General features: G+C 34.8%; 1 protein-coding gene across 2 annotated transcripts in view; it reads left to right on the forward strand.

The window, feature by feature from the left end:
- Window positions 1-3,296: 3,296 nt before the first annotated feature.
- The window catches only part of LOC111511857 (STAM-binding protein-like A), a 52,638-nt gene continuing 31,797 nt past the window's right edge, over window positions 3,297-24,137 (forward strand). The window contains exons 1-4 of one of the 2 annotated variants that reach the window (XM_074179536.1): window positions 3,297-3,550; window positions 11,920-12,187; window positions 15,313-15,536; window positions 21,344-21,530. In XM_074179536.1, coding sequence (XP_074035637.1) covers window positions 3,429-3,550; window positions 11,920-12,187; window positions 15,313-15,536; window positions 21,344-21,530 — 801 coding nt within the window. In that variant the 5' untranslated portion in view covers window positions 3,297-3,428. Of the gene's footprint in view, window positions 3,678-11,919; window positions 12,188-15,312; window positions 15,537-21,343; window positions 21,531-24,137 lie in introns of both variants that reach the window. The other variant, XM_074179539.1, reaches the window with a different exon arrangement.

Consider the following 24,137-nt stretch of genomic DNA (forward strand, 5'->3'; position numbering starts at 1 on the left):
CTGTCGGGCTCTGAATCTTGCTGAATGGCATGTACCTACATTTTTATTTTTGGACTTTTTATTTTTGTAACACATCTTACTATAGTGCCCTTCGTTTTTGCATGCACCACATTTAGCATTTTTTGCAGGACAGTTTACTAATTTATCATGCCAATCATATCCACATCTAGGGCATTTTTTTGTTTTCTCACCTTCACTCAACTGTGGGCAATTTTGGGGTTTCTGTGGTTTTTTGTAAGACGATTGTTTTCTTATAGCAGAAACATTTGGTTCATTAAGGTTTTGTTTTTGACGGATTAGCTCTTCATGTTGTCTTAGACAGGTTACAGCTTTTTCGAGAGTGAGTGCAGGATCAAGTTGCAGTTTATCACTTATACTTGTATCTCTCATTCCGATAATCAACACTAATAAAACCATATCAACCAATCACACGCCTGATGGCGTAAAAACGACGTATATTTAACGTCATCTGGTTAGCTGGGTGTAGAATAATACATCAATTTGTTTTATAAGGCACGTATAAAAAACAGTGTCGTCAAAACATGCAGGTGCTTGGTTGGATGCTTTACCAGTTTCATCCCTTGGTACATTATTAGACAATGAATCTTTTAGAGTTGATGTAGGCCTTCGACTAGGTTCCAATATTTCTGTTCAACACAAATGCAAGTGTGAAGTGGAAGTAGACACCCGAGGATATCATGGATTGAGTTGTAGATATAGCGCCGGGCGCTTTTCCCGTCATCGAGCTGTAAATGATGTCAACAAACGTGCCTTTGGTTCGGCAAATATATCTTCCATCTTAGAACCCCTAGGCACTTGCAGGATTTCACATGCGTCGATACTTTGGCTCCTTGTCACGTTCCTTCGACTTCTGTATCCAGCGGTGCAGCAGCTTCATCAGCGGAATTGTCAAAAACATGAAAATACAATTATTTGGCTGATAATTTCATTTTTTATGCAATAGGAATCGAAACATTTGGTACCTTAGGCCCCCAAGCATTGGAGTTCATTCGTGAAATCGGCATTAGGATATCCAAAGAAACGAATGACCCAAGAGCTACCTCTTTCTTGATTAAAAAAATTAGCATTCTGATTCAAAGAGGAAATGCAGCTTCATGTTTAGGTACAATTCCTCAATCAAAAAACCTAAGTGAATTATCAATGTTTCCCATGAACAAAATATATCGGCATGTACAGACAGTGCAAGAACTGGAGTTGTGCAGTTTGGTGGAAGACTCGCAGCAAAACCGTCAAGCTTTGACAGAAAAGGAAGTGGGAACTCTAAATGAGGCTGAGTTTGGTCCTCTGGCTAAGCCCTCAAAAGAACTAATATCTAATTCAGTTTTGAGCAGTTTTGCTTCGAATTCTTTATCCTACCAGTCTAATGAAGGGGTGAATCATCCTATCCGTGTTTACTCAGAAGAAGATAGTAGTGGCAAACGTAGTTGCAACAATAGATCGGTGATACATTCTTCAATCAAAACTCTTGAGTTCAATGGTTTAAAAAATCTTGGAAACACTTGTTTCATGAACAGTATAATCCAATGTTTATCAAACATGGGATGGTTACTGGAATACCTGAAAAAGGATGCATTCATGGAAGATATCAATACTAGTATTTCTAGTATGAAAGATGTTTTAATCAAATCGTTCGCAGAAGTTATCAAGGAATTATGGTCAGAAGATTCATCTGATAGAGTAATTAACACAGTCTACTTCAAAAATCAGATTCAAAGATTTGCCCCTCGATACATGGGTTCTGCTCATCAAGACGCCCAAGAATTCCTTCGATATCTTTTAGAAGGTTTACCTCAACAAAATTACTGAGAAACCTGAACCAATCTTTACTGAGATTGACGAAAAATTGAGCGATAACGGAAAAGCACAAGAGTCCTGGCAGAGATATTTGAATATGAACAACTCCAAGATTGTAGACTATTTCGTTGGTCAATTAAAATCTATAAGTTTCCCCGTATTTTAGTAATTCATTTGAAAAGATTCTCTCCGACGGAAAGGTTCAGAGGCAAATTGAATGTTTCCATTGACTTTTCTTCGGATGGATTAAACATGAGCAGTTATGCAGCAGACAATGTGGCTCCTTGTCATTATAATCTATATGCACTTTCAAATCACAGTGGGACTACTTACAACGGACATTACACACCATATTGCAGACACCCATATAGTGGCACATGGCATGAATACAACGATTCACACGTGTTCCCAATTTCGCCAAAATCACTTGTGAGCAATGAGGCATATGTCCTCTTTTATGAACAGGAGGGAACGAAGCAGCAATTTTGATTTTATTCTTTCTACGGATTTACTCTTTATAGAAGTTTTGACTACTTTATATAGTTTTATTTTAATAAAAACATTATATGTTACTACAATTTATCAGTCATAATAATAATAATGCCAGAACACCTCCAATATCTCAATATTCAATTCGTTTCTGATGTGGTGGTGGACGGACGTGCCGATAGCGACCGTCCACAAAGAAGGCACGCGGACGCCTTGTTGGGAACGAAACTCAGTTTGTGTTGTGAATGTCTGCCGTCATAGAACGTGCCATCATTAAATTAAAAGTTTTTTGTGAACAGCCTTTACGTGTTGAAGAGAAACAGCACTCCTATTCACGCCGGTTGGAGGCCGGGTGGACCGGATGTCCACGTAGAGACAGGATTTTACCAAATAAATGTGTGGAGTGGTTCTGAATCAATCGTTGGTGGGGTACATAGATATGCTTTACACATTATACAAAATTATTGAAAAAATCGAAGTTTTTCGACAATAGGGGTTTCTTAAACGACTCATTCATTTGTAATGTTTGCATATTTTGCTAAAAAAATATCTACCCATCGTAATATTTCAAATTTTATATTTTCATAATTAATCAATAAGATATTATTATTATTATATCGGTGTCACCCTTTCTAAGGGGTGTTTTGAATTCGTAACATTTTGTTGACCAAGCAGCCTCCCGTCGAAATTGTAGACTTCATATTGCCATCAATCATAATCAGATTTAAATGAATTTGAAAATAATTTCACAAACTTCCTGGGCTACACTGTTGTCTGAAAAAAAGAAATACTAAAAATAGAGGATACAAAGCTTTTAGTTTCAAATGCTTTCTCTCTTCATTTGTATTTTTTTATATTACTCTGCCATCTGTATTTTAAAATTACGAGCTTGAATATTGACTTCCTAATTGCTTTGGCTACTTGCCGTTAGATGGAATGATGTAATATAAAAATAATGGAAGAAAATTTTTATATCGACTCAATCTACTGACAGTTCTCGTCGCTAAACCCAGCCTAACCTAATAAAAAAGTTCTATGAGTCATGGAAAATAAACATCTAATTCTCTTTTACCTTAATTGATTTGTTTCAAAAGGGTTCCATAATAGTTGTGAGATAAAAGTTGATGAACATGTCTCAAAGGAGAAAAGAAAGTGTTCTTGACAAATTGGAACCTCAGGAAAGGCTGAAGCAGCTAATAAACTATAGTAATCAAGTGGAAGTGGATCATAATGTGTCCCCTTTGAGGTATGTCAAAAATAGGATCGATTATACAGTGTATTCCTCCGGAAACGATCCTCTCAAAATATTTTCTAGGAAAATTTAAATGATTTTTGTTTCGAGGGGACATGTCTTGACCCACATATTAGGAATTGTAAGTTTATCTTCATTTACCCCAACAGTATAACCTGTTTTTTATAACATATATTGTGAAATAATACTTCAAAAATTATTCCCTGGCAACAATCGATTATTTTTAACGTGGAAAATATTTTATCCGGATTATTCATGATGTTGTTCCAATAGCAACTCTTTACCCATCTAAACTAAACTTCAGCTGTATTCGTTATTGTGTAAATACCTTACAGGAGCATTCATATATATACTTTAAAATGTATTGTATAAACCCTCCTTTTAGCTAAATTTGAGCGAATAACTGGTATTTAACAAAGTTAGCTCTGGGTTCAACTATCGGTTTACAGTTTTAGGCAGCCCTATTTCAACTAGATCAACGTACTTGAAGTCGTTTCTGGTTCAATCAAGGAAATGAATATTGAACATAATCTTCAAATTCAAAAACAAAATACTCTTTGTACCTCAACCTAAAATGCAAGAGCAAGAGTAAATTGTGTCATTCCAAGTACAGCTGCAGAAAAAAGATTGGGAAAAATAAAAAGAATAATGATAGCTGACATCATTTTCCATTTCAAAAATGAAATAAAAAGCAATCAAGAATTTATTTCATCATCCAAATACCTCACAAATAACTTAAACTAATAAAAATGATAGTGGACACGTAATTTGCTAATTTATAGATGGATTAAAAAGCAATTGAGAATCTATTGTATTTTTAAAATGCTTACAAATAAACAAAATTAGAAAAAACTAACTAAAAGTCAATGAAAAAGTATTTACTTATTTGTTCCTCTCATTTATTGAATGGTTTTATTTGAATCGAATTGTTTTTCTTTGGATTGGCTATCTTTCAATTTTTTCGAGTTTCGATTGAAAGTTTCACTCTTTTTTTTGAGCTACTGAAACTATATCTGCTCCTGTTTTATTCAGAAGTGATTCACTAGTTTTTTTGTTTCATCACTGCAAAGGAATTTTCAAGATGCTTATGTATACCTCCCTGGCTCTAACACAATTCATTAAGAAAAGTTTATTTTTTTGATCCCGCACCAATAGTATTTTGATGCATGTACGATTGACAGATTTCCGCCTGCACTTTTAACCTCCATTATCTCCAAATTTGAAACTTTGTTCTAAATTACAGTTAATTTATTTCCATAATGTGGCATTACTCTTTTCTTGTCATCTTTTTTTTTTTAAATTTTCTCTCACCTATTAAAGTAATTTAGTTTCTTCCAATTTTCTATGACTTTTTTGGCACATATTATATCAAAATCAGAACCTCTAGGTGTGATATCATTTAGAGTCATATACAACTCACTGAGAGAAGTTTTTTGTTGTGTATCAATATAGTTTTCGTCATTCTTTTCATCAGTTCGGACTTCCATTGTCTAATATAAATTCCCTTGATCTCCCTTGAGATATGTGTACCAAAGTTGAAGCGATGAGTCCAAACTCCATGTTTTTCGCTCCCGTTACTGAACAAGACATCAAGCATATAATTCTTAACTTGAAGAAAACATTTTCTGCTGGCATTGATGAAATTCCTACCACAATTCTAAAAGAATCAGTTGATATTATATCTAGCACTTTAACGTTAATAGTAAACAACTCTGTAATGAGTGGAACATTCCCAAATGCACTAAAAATCACAAAGTCGATTCCTATATTCAAAAAAAGGGGATACACAGTGTGTTGAAAATTATAGGATGATTTGCCTCCTCAGCTGTTTTTCCAAAATAATGGAAACAGCAGTGTACAACCAAATAATCAACTATTTAAACAAATATAATATTATTACTTCATCTCAGCATGGATTTCGACCTAACCACTCAGTGGAGACAGCATCTGTTGATTTGACACAATGTAAAATGATAATATCAACGAAAACAAAGTTGTAGGAGGACTTTTCTTTGACCTGTCGCGTGCATTCGACACCATAAAGCACGAGTATTTACCAACCTAATTAGAGGCAATAGGTTTACGAGGCCCAGTTCAGCACTGGATCCTATCATATACAGTGTGTCCAAGATAAGGATCCTAAGCATGGGAATCTCAGTACCTGTTGGAGATACAGCTTAGGTTAAATTAGGAAAAAGTTGTGTTCTTTAAAGCTTATTTACATGCCGTTTAGAAACTTGAAGAATTTTCATGGCCTGCTGAGATATTTGGGAAAAACGAGAATTTGACAATATCAATTTTATTTTTTTCTGACTTTATTTGAAAAGATATCAAAAAACGAATAACACTTTTTCATTGGCACTTTTAAGGTACTACACGATGGTATTTTTAGATTTTATATCCGACGTTTCGTTTTCAAGAAACCATCATCAACTTTATTTTTTTATGTGACCCGAAACAAAAGTACACCCTGTATCTGATTCCATTTTTTATTACGAAATCAACGATGTATCACATGCCATTTTTTTCTTTTTAGTTTAAAGGAAAATTACATTTTTTCTATTTTTAAAAAAATCTTTAAGTAGGCGTTGCAAACAAATGCTTTGACGTAAATACCTGTCACCGAGCCTGTCAAATATTATTTAATTACACGATAAAATAGTAATTGTCGTTGTTGTTAGCCTGTTTGTCGAGTTGTTGTTTTTAGAGTTATTGTTACTGTTGTCGTTATTATTGTTTATTGTTGAATAGATAATATTGTGTTATTATCGTCGAATATGCCGGGTGAGCATTATAGCCATGAAGAAAAGTTTGACATGCTAACGTGCTACATTTTGTGCCACAAAAATACTGTAAATACAGCAGCAATGTATCTTAATACATATCCAGAAAGAAAGCAGCCATGTAAGTCCATTTTTTTAGAGCTGGCTCGAAATTTAAAAGAATATGGTTCATTTAAAAAGCCTGTTTTATCTCGAAAAAAGGAATCTTCAGAAGAAGCCCAAAATAATGTTTTACAAGCAGTTGTTGAGAACCCTGAAATATCAACTAGGCAAATCGAAAATAATGTAGGAGTAGCCAAATCCACAGCTCAATTTATTTTGCGTGAAAATAGATATCACCCCTATAAATTTAGGATTTGCCAAGGACTTAAACCAGGGGATTTCGAACGGCGCCGAAATTTTTTCAAATGGTATACACGCGCGTGTGAAGAAGATTATAATTTCCCTTCAAAAATAATATGGTCCGACGAAAGTATGGTCACTAATAATGGTATCTTCAACCGCCGCAATACGCATTACTGGGCTCAGCAAAATCCGCGTGTTAAGAAAATATCAAGACATCAAGAACGTTTTGGGTTTAATATGTGGTGTGCAATTTTAGGAACTAAAATACTAGGTCCGTTTTTTTACTATAATTCTTTGACCGCCGAACGATACCATCATTTATTGCAAAACTATGTAGAAGACTGTTTAGATAAGTTACCTCTGGCACAGGTCAATAACTGTTGGTTTCAACAAGACGGTGCTCCTGCACATAATTCTAGACAAGTTCGAGAGTATCTTTCGCAGCGATTTCCTGGAAGGTGGATTGGAACCTTTAGTGAAGTGTCTTGGCCAGCGTGATCCCCTGACTTAACTCCTCTGGACTTCTTCATATGGGGTTTTGTTAAAAACCGGGTTTACCAACATTCTTTTGAAACTGAACAGCAGTTACGAGAATGTGTAACTGTCGCATTTAACAGTATTACACCAGAGATGTTACGTGATGTTTTAAGTTCTACAGTTAGAAGATCATACTTATGTTTGGAAAATAACGGAAACCTGTTTGAACACCTCCTTTGAATTAAATAAAAAATGCGTTAATTTCTTTGTTGTTTTCATTACTTTAAAAAAATCATTATTAACCTACTTAAAAATACATTTTAAAAATAAAAAAATGCAATTTTCCCTTAAACTGAAAAGAAAACAATGGCATGTGTTACATCGTTGAATTCGTAATAAAAAATGGAATCAGATACAGGGTGTACTTTTTTTTCGGGCTATTTAAAAAAATAAAGTTGATGATGGTTTTTTGAAAACGAAACATCGGATATAAAAACTAAAAATACCATCGTGTAGTACTTCGAAAGTGCCAATGAAAAAGTGTTATTCGTTTTTTGATATCTTTTCAAATAAAGTCAGAAAAAAATAAAATTGATATTGTCAAATTCTCGTTTTTCCCAAATATCTCAGCAGGCCATGAAAATTCTTCAAGTTTCTAAACGGCATGTGAATAAGCTTTAAAGAACACAACTTTTTCCTAATTTAACCTAAGCTGTATCTCCAACAGGTACTGAGATTCCCATGCTTAGGATCCTTATCTTGGACACACTGTATAGCAACGGCCCTAAGATTGATCCTTGCGGAACTCCTCTCAAGATTGTTAATTCATCTGACTGTATGTTTTCGTTAGTGAGGTGGTATTTTTCAACAACTCTTTGTGTTCTATTTTGCAAGTGTGATTTTATTGACAATCAATGTTAAGGGTTTTGAAAGTTCTTGCGCAGTGAATTTCAGTAGTTTTACAGGAATTTCATCATAGCCGCCAGATCTGATGTAGTATCAAGTATCTGCGACTGCTCATATAGTTGTGCAGTTGAATGAAGTTTTGGTTTTTTGAATATTATTTTCAGGATTCTGTTTGCATTGACTGGAGTTTTGTTAAATTATTGAGAAATTAACCTCCCCATGCTTTTATACAATACCGTAGTATGGATTTCACTAGTTCGGACTTCCATTGTCTACTATATAAAATGATTTGAAATCCCTGAAACAAGTAAAAAAGAATAATTAAAAAAGAATAGTTGAAAATAACAATTATATTAAGCAACAATAAACCTGAAATGAAATGATAGTGAAATAACCTACAAGTAAAAATATAATAATTGAATAAATAAAAATTAAAGGAATGAAAAAAGAAAATAATAAAAAAATAAAAAAGTGTAGAGATTCCAAGTCACGTTAGTTCACGACGTTTCGATTGTTGGCATCTACAATCGTCTTCGGGTGATGACTGGACTGATTCCTCCGAGAGATGACTATTTTATAGGCCGTTGAAATACTTTCACTTTCTCTACTTTTCATTTTCCGCTTCACTGATTCCGTGAGAGATGACCGTTTTGGCGGGAGTTGGTCATTTTTTGTTTGATGATGGGTTTCCATATGTTTCGTATATCTACGCTGGCCTGGCTGAATACGTTGTTGGACAACATGTATGCGGCTTCCTTAAATTTTCTCCTGAACCAATGTTCCTCTCTGTGCAAGATCTCAGCTTGGGACCACTCGATGTTGTGTTGATGGGTCCAAACATGGTCTGCTATTCCTGATTTGCTGGTTTCTCCTCGCTGTGTGTGCTTCTTGTGCTTGGCAATGCGAACATTCAATGGCCTCTTAGTTTCACCAAAAAAAAAAAAATGACCAACTCCCGACAAAACGGTCATCTCTCACGGAATCAGTGAAGCGGAAAATGGAAAGTAGAGAAAGTGAAAGTATTTCAACGGCCTATAAAATAGTCATCTCTCGGAGGAATCAGTCCAGTCATCACCCGAAGACGATTGTAGATACCAACAATCGAAACGTCGTGAACTTGGAATCTCTACACTTTTTTATTTTTTTATTATTTTCTTTTTTCATTCCTTTAATTTTTATTCATTCAATTATTATATTTTTACTTGTAGGTTATTTCACTATCATTTCATTTCAGGTTTATTGTTGCTTAATATAATTGTTATTTTCAACTATTCTTTTTTAATTATTCTTTCTTACTTGTTTCAGGGATTTCAAATCATTTCATATAGTAGACAATGGAAGTCCGAACTAGTGAAATTCATCACGAAACATTGTCAATCACCTTCAAACAAACCGTAGTATGGATTCAGTTAATGAATAGTAAATTACTCTTACTGTTTCATCATTCACAAAATCCCTCAGTTCATACATTTTTCTAGTCAACTGTCTGAGTCTTAGTCAAAGATTTTCCCACCTTAAGTTTTGGTCTATCATAACTCATCTAAATACTTGATACTGTTAAAATTCTCAATTTTCGGACAGTTGCGATTTTGGCAATTAATCTCGTGTACATGAATACTTTTCTTTACTATCGGTTGATCACCTGCAATCAGATAAAAATAAATGTGAAACAGCAGAGCATATACTCTGTGCCTGCCCCGCTTGGGACCGAATCAGGTTTTTAGAGTTCGGCAGAGCCGTACTCTTACCATCTGATCTGAAAGATCTGTCACTGTACAAACTAATCAACTTCGCGAAGAAGCTGGGTTCATTTGGTCGAGTTTGATAAGGTGGGAGCCACAATGAACCCTTGCGGGTTGCGGTGGAGGGTCGAATAGACCTACTCACTTTAGAACTAACTTAACCTATCTCAAGTGTTTGCAGAAAAAATCAAAGTGGTATCGCCGGCATACGAGATAATATGGGCTTTAGAGCTTTTCAAAAATCCAATAATATTTATATAAATAAGAAACAATATTGGTCCTAGCACAGTTCCTTGTGGTACCCCAATTGATATTTCTAAAGGACTACTACAATATTCTCCTAAGTTAACTTTCTGAGATCTCTTATATAGATAATTCTGTAGAATATCTGTTTCTATAATTGTAAAGCTTCTCCAAAAGAACTTCATGAGATATAGTATCAAACGCCTTGGTCAGGTCAAGAAAGATAGCTAGACATTTATCTGATCTATCCAGAGTGTTTACCGTTTTTTTTCACAAAATCAAGAACTGCTTTTTCTGTTTCAATTAGGTACCTAGAAACCAGTATTGCCTTTCATTTGTTACATTATTTTCATTCAGAAAAGTTATGAGTCTTTTTTATCATCACAGAAATTGGTCGATAATTTTCAATAAGTTTCCGTTCACCAGATTTATAAACTGGTGTTAAGACTTCTTTTCCATTCATCCGGTAGATTGTCGCTCTCGTAACAAAGATTTTTTATATGGACCAGAGGATCTACTGAATAACTGTGAAAGTGTTTTTTATAAGTTTTGTTAAGATCATGTCCTTACCTGGTGAACAATTGCTTTTGAGCGTTGATATGATATTGATGATCTCATTCCTTGTCGTGGGTTCCAGTACAATTGTAGAGTTTACTATTGGATAATTTGAAAGCAACTGGGATTTATTTATATTGGTTTGCATTTTTATTCCTATTTCAACAAAATATTTATTAAACATGTTTGATTTATGTTCATTATCGGTGATTACGTTTTCGGTATTAGTTATTGGTATGCTTGTTAAGGAATATTTACTAGTACTTATGTAAAAGACTAGCAGCAGGATTTCATGCAGGGAGAGTTGTTGCAAGAGAGTTAAAAACTATATTTTTACTCTAGAATTTCAAAGCATCTGTCTTTAAACACAAAGATATTAGTCTATAAAACAATTATACAACCACACTTTGATTATTGTGCTTCGATTTTATACTCTTGCAATTTGAACAAACAGGTACAACTACAAAAACTACAATATAGAGGAATAAGAATTATATTGAGAGGAAACCGATATACTCCCATAATTAAAATGTTAACAACCCTAAATTGGCTTTCGGTATCCCAGAGACTTTTATACCAGACAATGATATTTGTGCATAAAATTGTTGATGATTCAACTGGAACGTATCTTAAAAAATCTTTTTGCTTTAATTATGATATTCACAAATATTACACTAGACATAATCTTGGCATACATATACATAGAACTAATACCAAAATCAGTATGAACTTAGTATATGTCGAAGGTTTTGATACGTACAACAAATTGCCTCATTCAATTAAATCAGCTTCAACTTCAAAAAAGTTTAAAACTGATCTACTGCATCATATTTATAACAATTGTAACTGAAGTCATGATTTTTGGAATATTAATCAATTACTTGTTAGTTATAATTTTGTTATTGTATATTAGGAATGTATCCTATTTACCAAATTAATGTTATTATTATTTTAAACTACCTACTTCCTCTTATCAATTTCTTTGTAAATAAACTGGAATTTTTTAGCGATAGCAGTCTCAACTGATCTAGCTTTTCTAAAACCATGTTGATGATCTTGTATTTTTCAAGAAACACAATTAATTTCAGGGTTTTGTGCCCAATATAATCGTTATTCCCAGCTATTTTTCAATTTCAATTTTCATTTGTTACTTCAGAGATTTCAAATTGTATCATATCAGACAATGGAATTCCGAACTAATAGATTTTCCAATGAGGTGGTTGTAGAACCACCTCATTGAACAGCATTTTCTTCTGCATCTAAAAATTGAGCGAAGATCCATTTTGAGTTGTCCCCCTTCATTATTTTTTAGGTACTATCGTTCAGGCCTAGAGATGGTGCGAATGGCGAACGTTTATTATAGCGAAGGCAGTCTGGAGAATTCCTATGTTCTTTATTTAAAATTCATGACATTATTTCTGGAGAAAATTCGAAAACATCCTGGATTTAATGCTGTACCAGTGGAGGTAAAATCTAAAAATCAAGCCAAGCTCAGAGAAATTCTGCCACGTGCCGAGAAATTGAAAAAACAATTGCTGGATCAGTATCAAGACGATTACAATAGGTGTTTAGCAGAACTGGTAAGTATTTTTCAATGAAACCATTTTAATTACAGGGGATCATGAACAGTGAAATAGTGAAAGTTTGCCTAAAATGTCCATAAGCCTAAGGTGTATACAGTGCATTTCTTCAATGTCCCCCCTTCCCTTTTATTTTTTGAATGGGTCAACTGAAAAAATTGAAGTTTGGGATAATGAAATTAATGCATGAATACTTTATTTTGAAGTAAAATTGACAGATGAAACTATCAAGATGGCGACTTGGCGCCATCTGTGAAAAAAATTAATCGGAAAGGGGGCCTTGTGACACATCATTTTGAAGCTCCTGACGAATACTTCACAACCCTAGAATATGAAGTCAATATCTTCACCTACTACAAAATGGCGGAACGATAATAATTTCCTGAAGACAAACACATTAATATCGATATTCGTAGAATATCGATTGATTGTTTATTACATACATTAAAACTTGCTGAGAATAAAACTGAAAATATAATTTTGTGTGAGGCCTGCAATACAGGGCTTTTCATGATGAGTGTTAATTAGCCGTTTCTGACAAACTATTCAACGGATCAAGCTGAAAATTTCACAGTATGCATAAATCAATATGACCTACACGCCTAAAATATTTCAGACGAAGCGGCGTTGTCGCTTCTACTATAAAGTAGCGGCTTCTTTGATTTTTCAAATGAAACACCCCGTATATAATATTATATTATGATTCATTATCACTTTGTCAACAAATTCATATACTATTTCCCTATACCTATCTATTACCGCTTGAGAAGATATAAATTAATTTCGATATTTTTTTTACCAAAGATGAACTTTTATAAATGCTGATAATCTTGAATTCTCTTGCACTAAAACGATCAGATTTGAAATGGAGTGGAGTGATACTATGAGGATCTTCACTCCGAGTCATATTTTCATTTGCCTCATACAGGGTCTTCAAAAAAATGCAGATACTTTGATCTCATGAAAAAATGAGTGGAACTCAATTTTTTGAAATGGAACACCTTGTATATTTCAACATTTTTGAGCTCTACATCCAATTTTATATTAACTTTGTTCAGATAATACTATTTCTATTTTGAACCGTTTTCAAGATAAACTGTTTCAAACTGAAACTGACGTGGTTTTCTTGCTCGTTTTTTTGAATTCATCACTTATTTTGGATATTCAACATTTTTTTTATACTTAGTAATATTTTTTTTTGATCCGGTTTTTTAACTGTCTCAGATCAGTCAATTCGAAATTGGTATGTACCTACCTCAGAAAAAGTTACAATTTGTATACATTGAGGTATTGGTCTCTAACGTACAACAGTACACATTAATATTTTTTGATAGTGTGCTTTGGAAAAATAAATAAACCAATTATTTAACGTCAGACTTTCGTTGGTGGTTTTGACTGATTGTGATAGCTACCAATTATAATAGAATAAATAATGTCAAGATTAGGTTACGGTAATGAAGATTTCTTGAATTTATTAATAATTTATGGTGAGTGCAATAGAATTGCAAGTAGAACATGCCGAGTATTTCTTGAAAGATATCCACAACTTCCGAAGCCGAATAATAATGTGATAAATCGACTACTAAAAAACTGTAGGTTGAATGGAACCTTCCGTCCAAAAATCATTTGTAAGAAGACTAAAGTGGATGATGATGACAATGGTATAACAGTTTTGGGATACTTTCATGCATTTCCAAATGCTTTTCTGCACGAGGCTGAAAGGGAGATAGGTATACCCTACGTGACAATTTGTCGAATTCTTAATAAGCATAAATGGAATCCCTATAAGGTCTACTGTGTCCAACATTTGAAAGAGACTAATTTACCTCGTAGAGTGGAATTCTTTGAATGGTTACTTGTCAAGAGTCAAGAGGATGAACATTTCCTTGACAACATCATAGGGACAGATGAGGCCAAGTTCACAAAAAATGGAGTTTTCAATAGACACAACAGTCATTATTGGGCGCCAGAAAATTCCCATGTTGTCCGCCAAAGGGGTTTTCAAGAAAGATGGCAATTCAATGTATTTTGTGCCATAAAGAATGAGTCAATTTTTTATATCGAGTTTTATAATGATAATTTGAATGCTTCAAAATATGAAGATTTGCTGAGGAATGGAATTCAAATGATTTTAAATAATAGACCAGGAAGAGAACTTGTATGGTACCAAATGGATGGTGCTCCATCCCATAATTCTCATTCAGTCAGCGAAGCTTTAACCGAAATCTTCGAAGACAGATGGATTGGTAATAATGTCCACTAAAGTCCACTAGATGGAGTGACATTTTGTGATGTTCGCTCCAACTTTGGAAGAGGAATGAAATACTCTGAAAGAATTCAGATTTTCAATTGTGGAAATCATTGACTTTAGGTCGATGATGGTCACTATCTTGTACTGATGAGTTGCTAATAAGCCTGAAACCGGTCTGCAAGTGTGCCCGTTCCATAATTGAGGGTCGACTTTTTCAGTTGTATTGCCAATTGCATATGCAGGAAATTTTCTGTGAAGATTCCTGCACTGACGCCCGTTGGATATAATCCAACGCCCTTCGTGGTATTAGCCAGGGGAGTATTTGTTTTCTGATAGGCGTCAGTCCATTCAACCTACTGTGTAGGTATATCGAGACTGGCTTTAACGTTTAATGTTCATTTCTTTAGATTTTTTTACTGCCAGTCTTTAAGCATAGCCCACTGACTAATAGGATTTTTTTTTGTTGTTATAAGTGTGTCATGTACATTTGTTACTGGTATGTCTAGTGTATAGGGTCTCAGCCATATCCATTGCGAGGACTCTTGACCATGTTCAGTACCCCCAAGATAATGACGAGGCAAAATGTTTCTGTTTGTATAGTTTGCCTTAGGCCCTATCAAATACCGAATCCGACAAGATAAAATTAAAAATGCCGGTACATACAGGCAGATACAAACTAATAAGCTTGGTGTAGTTATCTTTGACTACCAAAGAAAGATAACGAAAGTGGTCTTCGGGACTGGTTGTTGGTTAACGACGCTGGAGTGTTCTTTGAATGTAACAGAACTCTAGGGAACCGTTTCACCACCAAGAAAATTTCAAACATATTCTAAATCGTGCTTACAGTTACTTACCTTCATTACTTGGTTTGTAGAAGCAACAGGAACTGGAACAGAAAAGGAAGGAAAATGCAACTAGAAGAGCGGAAAAACCCAAAATGCCAGTGACTTGTGTGACAGACAGATCTGCTGCAGTTGTTAAAGTAACAGGAAATTTGGATGACATAAGTTACCCAGATCCAGACACGAATGTAATAGTACCATCTGCTCCACTACCCTCAGAACCTTCATATGACACGATTACTCCTTCAGTTGACAGGTGCGTTTGGGCTGTTTTGATGCTGAATTGAGTGTCATTGATTTATAGAGGTTTGAATTTTGAGTTTGTCGAATAATTTATTCGAAATACCGTGAAGTCTACGGATCTGTAAGTTCTATCATACTTTTTACGTCTATACTCTTAAATTAGCAACGTATTCTAAAAACACTTTAATGTGGAGTTCCCATTTCACAGTTTGCAAAATCGGGACACGTGTTTCTCTACAATATCATCTTCAGGCGTGTCGCGGTTTTGTACACTGTCAAGTAAAAATTTCACATTAGTCTTTTTTTAATAAGTTATAATGGATTTTCATCAAATCAGTTTTATCATATTTTTAACATTGTCAATTTTGTTTTGGCAAAAAGTCATATATAAAAATGGATGTTTGTTGGTTGGTTGGTTGGTTGGCTGGTTGGTTGGTTGGTTGGTTGGTTGGTTGGTTGGTTGGTTGGTTGGTTGGTTGGTTGGTTGGTTGGTTAGGTTAGGTTAGGTTAGGTTGTCAATTTTGTTTTGGCAAAAAATCATATATAAAAATGGATGTTTGTTGGTTGGTTGGCTGGTTGGTTGGTTGGTTGGTTGGTTGGTTGGTTGGTTGGTTGGTTGGTTGGTTAGTAAGTGATGAACTTCTACATCGCTCAATCGATCCTGATGAAACTTGACATGTACAAGTAATTTTTCATAGAGAAGGTTCTTAGGCTATCAATTTTTCTGTAACTCGCCATTAGATGGCGCTGTAGAACACTTTTTTGAAAGTACTGTTCTATAACGCTGCAGACGCCTAAGTTCGTTGATTCTGATTCTGTCAAAACTTTGGAACAGCAGCGATACAGCAACATAGTACTAGCGTTTTAATAAAAACCACAGTGGTTGTCATTAAAAATAGAAATGGCCCTTGAATGACGATCAATAATATAAATAAATGGATGTTATTTGCTAATAAATTACTATGCATCTTTATTATTCATGTGGAAAACGTTTTTTTCTAGCTGTTCTTTTTTCAACGTTCCGCTGGATTTGAATAAAATACATTTTTGTTCTAACTATTTCATTAAACTTTAATGAGTTACCCAAAAGTAAAGTATGGCAACAGACATCACACCTTTTACTTCTCTGTACTAACTTAACTTTTCTTACAAATGACAAAATAGGAGAATTGCAAACTTAAACTATCAAATCATCTGAAAGAACAATTCGTTCAGGCCAGTCTCAACTCCCTACACAGTAGGTTAATGGACTGACACCTCTCAGAAAACAACTACTTCCCTGGCTAATACCACGAAGGGCGTTGGATTATATCCGATAGATGTCAGTGCAGGATTCTTCACTGAAGTATGCCCATATGTGAAAAATTTTCTTTCCTTATACGAGGAATTGTGCAAATTTCGGATATTCAGTTGGTTACCTCGTTCACAGGTAGATGGGGCGACGACAAACCTGTTGTTTGTTGTATTCTTCAGCTTAGTTCGAGGAATGATGCTCTGACGGAATTCGATTTCCAATTATCGGAAATCATCGACTTTATGTTGATGATATACACTACCTTGCACTGACGAGTGGCCAAACAGCCCGAAACCAGTCTGGTAAACAAATAATAAGACAAAAAGTTACATTGGAAATAAATTTTAGGGGTTGCGTTTTCCACCCCTTGCAACCATGGGGTAAACCAAATAAATTACTGGCTAAGTGTCTTTTTGGTAGTACAAAACGTCAGGTTAATTTCAATATTGTAACTTTTTTAGTGCTCGTGAAAAAAAATTGTTATACAAATGTTATGTACCCCCTTTGAGGGGATGTATCTTAACAAGGGATGTGTTGTATAACCTAATTAATAAAGAAAAGCAACGAAAAATCTATTTTAAGTTGGTATTAGGATTGGCAACACTGTTTGTCATAAATATAAAATAGTTTTATGTTTTGATTTTTATTTTTAAGAAGAAGAAGAAATTGAAGTTGAACCGTTGTTCAAGTAATATATTAAATAATTAAAAACAACTCTTGGCGTTGATTAAAACTTCCTTAACTCTGTACAAACTACAGGATGCTCCAATGAAGTTTCTTTATATGAAAGATTCTATCTTTTTTTCGATAAGGAATCACCTCCTTAAATGTTTTACACTTATTTAGTTACACCCTGTACTTTGTAAACAGCATCCAACATATACTGGGTGTTTGGTAGCTGGGTGCAAACCTTTGAGGGGGTGATACATTTTATTTTCTAGCGCGTTTTTGATTTTTAAGGGAACTTTTACGATTTTTAGTACAAAAACCGAAAATTGGTCAATTAAATGCTAATAACTTCGAATCTTAACAGAAATGTCCGGTTTTTTAAATTTATTTTAGTAGTCTTATGTGTACCCAATCGTACTAAAGTAGTTTGAAGCACCATTGTGTCCAAAAAAGTTGTGTACAGAGCATTTAAACTTTACAAAAAAAGAAAGAAAATAAAAAATCTGACCTTTGATGCCAATTAAAAAAATAAATAAAATACATGCTTAGTTATTGCTCTTTCGTTTGAGGTATCATTTACCTAGCTAAGTCTTAAACTTTTTTAATTAGGGTACCTGAACCAGTTAAAGGTCGTAAATATGGATATTTGTGGAATTAAAGAAAAACATGTTTTGTACTGTAAAAATTTATTGTTGGTGTTCAAAATGTCCTCCACCATTGCGTATACACTTTCTACAACGATTTCGTACTTCAGTTGTGGTTACTTTCATTTGCATTTCCTATTTCATAATTTCATTCGCCTCTATTCGCTGAAGTAATTCTTCTCTCGTGGTGATTTCTGTTGTGTATACGAGTTCTTTCACCCGACCCCACACAAAAAATCCAACGGAGTCAGGTCGGGCGATCTGGCAGGCCAGGGGATGAGTCCGTCTCTCCCGATCCAGTTGCCAGGAAAACAGCAGTTCAGGTGTTCGCGGACGCTTACAGCCCAATGTGCTGGGCATCCATCTTGCTGAAATGTGATCGGCCTGTCCGTGTCCAATATTGGCACTTCGGCATCATAGAGTAACATTGGCAAGTCGTTTATCATGAATTCGAGGTAATTTTGTCCATTCAAATTGTCAGACAGAATGTGTGGGCCAACCAATGTACGTCCGGTGACCCCAGCCCACACATTTAATGAAAATTGTCTTTGGAAAGAAATCTGAAACAAAAATGCAATAAAATTAGTTAATTTAGGTAATTGAACACGTGTTGAACATGGGTAATAAAATAATAATAATAAAAATCATTTATTTACCTGTTTTTTCCAATTTGGATTGCTGTCCTTATCAGCCCATTCATGAAGGTTGTGGAAATTAGTAATTCCTTCCCTGGAGAACTTCGATTCGTCAGTCCAGAGGATGGACTTTAAGAACCACGCGTCGTCAATATCTGCGTTTAGCAAAAAACGGCAGAACCGTATCCGTCTCGCCGGATCCGTTTCCTCTAAGCCTTGCACACCCGTGCCATGAAACGGATATTTCTTTTCGTTGTGCATCGTACTCCACACTTTCCATATCGAAAGGTTTAAATCCCTCGCTACGACTCTGATGCTGGTGGTAGGATCCGCTTCGAAGGCTCCGAGAATTTGCTCCTCAACATTGACATTATGTCTTCCTGGATTTACTGCAGGTTCAGCATGATGAATACCAGATTCAGACAGCCTACGATATGTGATGGAAAACACACGGACGTTAGGCACCCTGCAATAAAATAACTCATTTTTAACGTCTTTTGAAGGTGAAAATGGCAAAATTTAACTACCGCTACAATTAGAAATTAATTTACCTGCGGTTCGGGTAACGTTCTTGGTACAAACGTCGTGCCAGAGATGCGTTACCATCAGCTCTGCCATACATAAAAATGATATCGGCTTGTTCATGACTCGTAAACTCAGCCATGGCAGCACACACAACAAAAAGTTCGATAGTCCAAAATAAACAACACCTGCAGGAGCGAAAGGCTACAACTGAACACGGTGAATTACAAAAATGGGGAACACAAAACCAACGTCTACTCGCAACTCGAAAAGGCAAAGCAGTGACTAGAGAACTTGTTTGGCCAACCAAACCGACCCGGCGAGAGGTCCAAGATGATTACTCAACTCAGGTACCTAAAAATTGATTAATTTCAATATGCAAGTTTATGGCCCTATCATAAGGTCTAAATCATAACAACTGAATGCATTCCAATTAATGACTAGCTTCAGGTCAAATTCTTTGTTGTAAAATGCCACCGGCACCGGCCTTTGTTCAGTTTTCTCTTCTTTCAAGTTGGGCTAAGTTTCTTATTATTCCATGTAAGTCTAAAAGTAATATCTCATATTGCTTTAGGATTTTCGTTTAAAGGTTTTTGAGCTGAATTTCATTTAAATTACTTTTTTTTTTAATTTTTCAAATATCCAATTTACGACCTTTAACTGGTTCAGGTACCCTAAATAAAAAAGTTTAAGACTTAGCTAGGTAAATGATACCTCAAACGAAAGAGCAATAACTAAGCATGTTTTTAAAGGTGTCTGAACACCTGTATGTATTTTATTTATTTTTTTAATTGGCATCAAAGGTCAGATTTTTTATTTTCTTTCTTTTTTTTGTAAAGTTTGAATGCTCTGTACATAACTTTTTTGGACACAGTGGTGCTTCATACTACTTTAGTACGATTGGGTACACATAAGACTACTAAAATAAATTAAAAAAACCGGACATTTCTGTTAAGATTCGAAGTTATTAGCATTTAATTGACCAATTTTCGGTGTTTGTACTAAAAATCGTAAAAGTTCCCTTAAAAATAAAAAACGCGCTAGAAAATAAAATGTATCACCCCCTTAAAGGTTTGCACCCAGCTACCAAACACCCTGTATATTGGGAATTCTGAACCTTGGTTCAATTTGGATAATAATTTATATTTACCCTTCAGCACCTTCAGATTGATTACTTTAAGAGATTTTAATGATATAATAAGGTCTAGATAATAAATGTAGTATCCATGAAATCTTGAATTCTAAAATGTTGAAGCAAGTACTTGAAGCAGCTGGTCATGAAATCCTCAATTCAATCTATACATCGCTCCAGAATGGTCAGTTGCCTGAATTATTAAAAATAAGTACCATTATACCCATACCTAAAGTTACAAACACTATAAAAGCATTTTTTTATTGATTCGGCCGTTACTTGATGAAGATCCAAAGTAATTCAAATCACTTTATAAAGCTGCTGTGGTAGCGAAACATGTGATTAATTTTTCTATTAAAGTTTGTGGGAATCAAATCGTGAGGTGTAGTTATTGAAATTACTATAAAAGCAAGTGAATTTAGACATATTAATACTTTACCGCCTATAGAGAACGTTTTAGAAATAGCAGTATATAATCAATTATTAGATTTGTTGACGAAAATCAAATCATGTTTATCATTCAATCTGGTTTTCGAAAAAACCATTCTTGTGAAACATCACTACAGTTATCGTTTCATTATTACTAATGAAACAGATAAAGGTAAATATGTTGTAGCTGTCTTTTTAGATTTCAAAAGGGCCTTTGAAACGATTGATGGAAGTATTTTGCTTCAGAAGCTGAAGCTAAATTATGATTTATTTTCAGTTTATTGTAATTGTTTGAAAATGTCCTAATAGGACGAAACTGCAGTAACAACATTAGTTACAAATAAAACATAGAAAGATTTATTTCTCATTTTTCAGTATGAATATTCTTTTTTGTCCTCCAAAAACTAGTAAGATTTTTAGGATTTCTGGAGATAATATATAGTAACAAAGTTATGATTGTATCCTTTTTAATTTATTCAACATTATTTTTTCCAGACTGCATGATCTTCCTACAATAGATCGTAGTAAAAAGCCACCAGAGATCAGTTTTCAAGAGAGGTATGATACTAATATCCTCCGGCCTGTAGTTGTACCAATCAAAGTAATGACTTTGTTCCAAGCCATGGCACAAAGTAATACCTTCAAAAATATTGAGACATGCGGTGTGCTGACAGGCAAACTTGTAAGTACTATTTTTAACACGCTTTTATTAGCTTCAACTGTATGTATGTATGTATGTATGTTTGTTTGTTGGTTAGTAACTCTCAAACTCGGGATCTGAATTTAACTGAGTTATCGACATTACTGCTTGATCTATTCGCGGGCAGATGGCGCTGTACGTAACCTCCTTGATATAATTCGAACTCACCTTACATGTATTTCTTCATTTGAAAAAAATATTTTTTTATTAACTGTATTACTTACTGAGATATTTTTAAATACCTACTTTTCACTTGTATCTATTATCATCAAAATAAGATTATATCTTCTTGTGACCACAACTATTTGATCCAAAGGTACGACGAGCAAAAATAGGCATACATAAACCCAATAATATATAAGTCAAATTTCGCAACACACGCCATACAAAACAAACATAGTTTCCCCCACCAGGGAGCATAAAACTCATAAAACAACTCAATAAGAGAAACCGTATGGACATTTGGGAAAACTTAAACATCCATAAATCCAACAGTCATAAATCACTTATCGAGGAACAAGTACAAATCAAAACACAACAAGACATAACATTCAATATATTACACAAAACAATACACACTCCTAGGAACAGTAAACCTAGAGAAGGTCCAACACAAAGAATATTACCTGGTGTAACCCAAATACAGGTAAATTTACCTAAATTACCTGAAGTACCTGCACTAAGGCGTTCGGACCGCATAAAAGGACAAACAAGAGGTTGACACGTTCAGTTTGAGTATAGCCTTGATGGTGACAGCACAACCAGCTTCGAATGCGCTCGCATATTGATATATATATATATATATATATATATATATATATATATATATATATATATATATATATATATATATATATATATTGTATATATATATATATATATATATATATATATATATAAAACGGGTGATTTTTTTGAGGTTAGGATTTTCATGCATTAGTATTTGACAGATCACGCGGGATTTCAGACATGGTGCAAAGAGAAAGATGCTCAGTATGCTTTGACATTTCATCATGAATAGACTTACTAACGAGCAACGCTTGCAAATCATTGAATTTTATTACCAAAATCAGTGTTCGGTTCGAAATGTGTTTCGCGCTTTACGCCCGATTTATGGTCTACATAATCGACCAAGTGAGCAAACAATTAAAGCGATTGTGACCAAGTTTCGCACTCAGTTTACTTTATTGGACATTAAACCAACCACACGAATGCGTACAGTGCGTACAGAAGAGAATATTGCGTCTGTTTCTGAGAGTGTTGCTGAAGACCGTGAAATGTCGATTCGTCGCCGTTCGCAGCAATTGGGTTTGTGTTATTCGACCACATGGAAGATTTTACGCAAAGATCTTGGTGTGAAACCGTATAAAATACAGCTCCTGCAAGAACTGAAGCCGAATGATCTGCCACAACGTCGAATTTTCAGTGAATGGGCCCTAGAAAAGTTGGCAGAAAATCCGCTTTTTTATCGACAAATTTTGTTCAGCGATGAGGCTCATTTCTGGTTGAATGGCTACGTAAATAAGCAAAATTGCCGCATTTGGAGTGAAGAGCAACCAGAAGCCGTTCAAGAACTGCCCATGCATCCCGAAAAATGCACTGTTTGGTGTGGTTTGTACGCTGGTGGAATCATTGGACCGTATTTTTTCAAAGATGCTGTTGGACGCAACGTTACGGTGAATGGCGATCGCTATCGTTCGATGCTAACAAACTTTTTGTTGCCAAAAATGGAAGAACTGAACTTGGTTGACATGTGGTTTCAACAAGATGGCGCTACATGCCACACAGCTCGCGATTCTTTGGCCATTTTGAGGGAAAACTTCGGAGAACAATTCATCTCAAGAAATGGACCGGTAAGTTGGCCACCAAGATCATGCGATTTGACGCCTTTAGACTATTTTTTGTGGGGCTACGTCAAGTCTAAAGTCTACAGAAATAAGCCAGCAACTATTCCAGCTTTGAAAGACAACATTTCCGAAGAAATTCGGGCTATTCCGGCCGAAATGCTCGAAAAAGTTGCCCAAAATTGGACTTTCCGAATGGACCACCTAAGACGCAGCCGCGGTCAACATTTAAATGAAATTATCTTCAAAAAGTAAATGACATGGACCAATCTAACGTTTCAAATAAAGAACCGATAAGATTTTGCAAATTTTATGCGTTTTTTTTTTTTAAAGTTCTCAAGCTCTTAAAAAATCACCCGTTATATATTGTATATATATATATATATATATATATATATATATATATATATATATATATATATATATATATATATATATATATATATATATTGCCCGCGGCTATTGGCTATTGGCCTCATCAGCGCGGTGCAGCCAATTGCAAAGATGGACAACAACTGGTTACCAAAAATAAAAACATCACATATGCAAGGTGTCACCAACAGGAGCTAACCGCACATTTGTGGTTTCAATTAGAAGACCCAGCATTCCCAGGCATCATCTAACATCACCACGTAGGCAGCTATAGTTACCTGCGTGACTTCCGGGTCCAGGAAATTAATACAGAGATATAGATTTTATCGAGTGTGTATGATATAAATCAAAAGGGGGAAATTCGTGGACAGAA

Source organism: Leptinotarsa decemlineata, unplaced genomic scaffold (assembly GCF_025532065.1).
Source record: "Leptinotarsa decemlineata unplaced genomic scaffold, Ldec_3_MD MMD2_P_RNA_scaffold_14, whole genome shotgun sequence".
In the NCBI taxonomy this organism is placed as follows: Eukaryota; Metazoa; Arthropoda; class Insecta; order Coleoptera; family Chrysomelidae; genus Leptinotarsa; species Leptinotarsa decemlineata.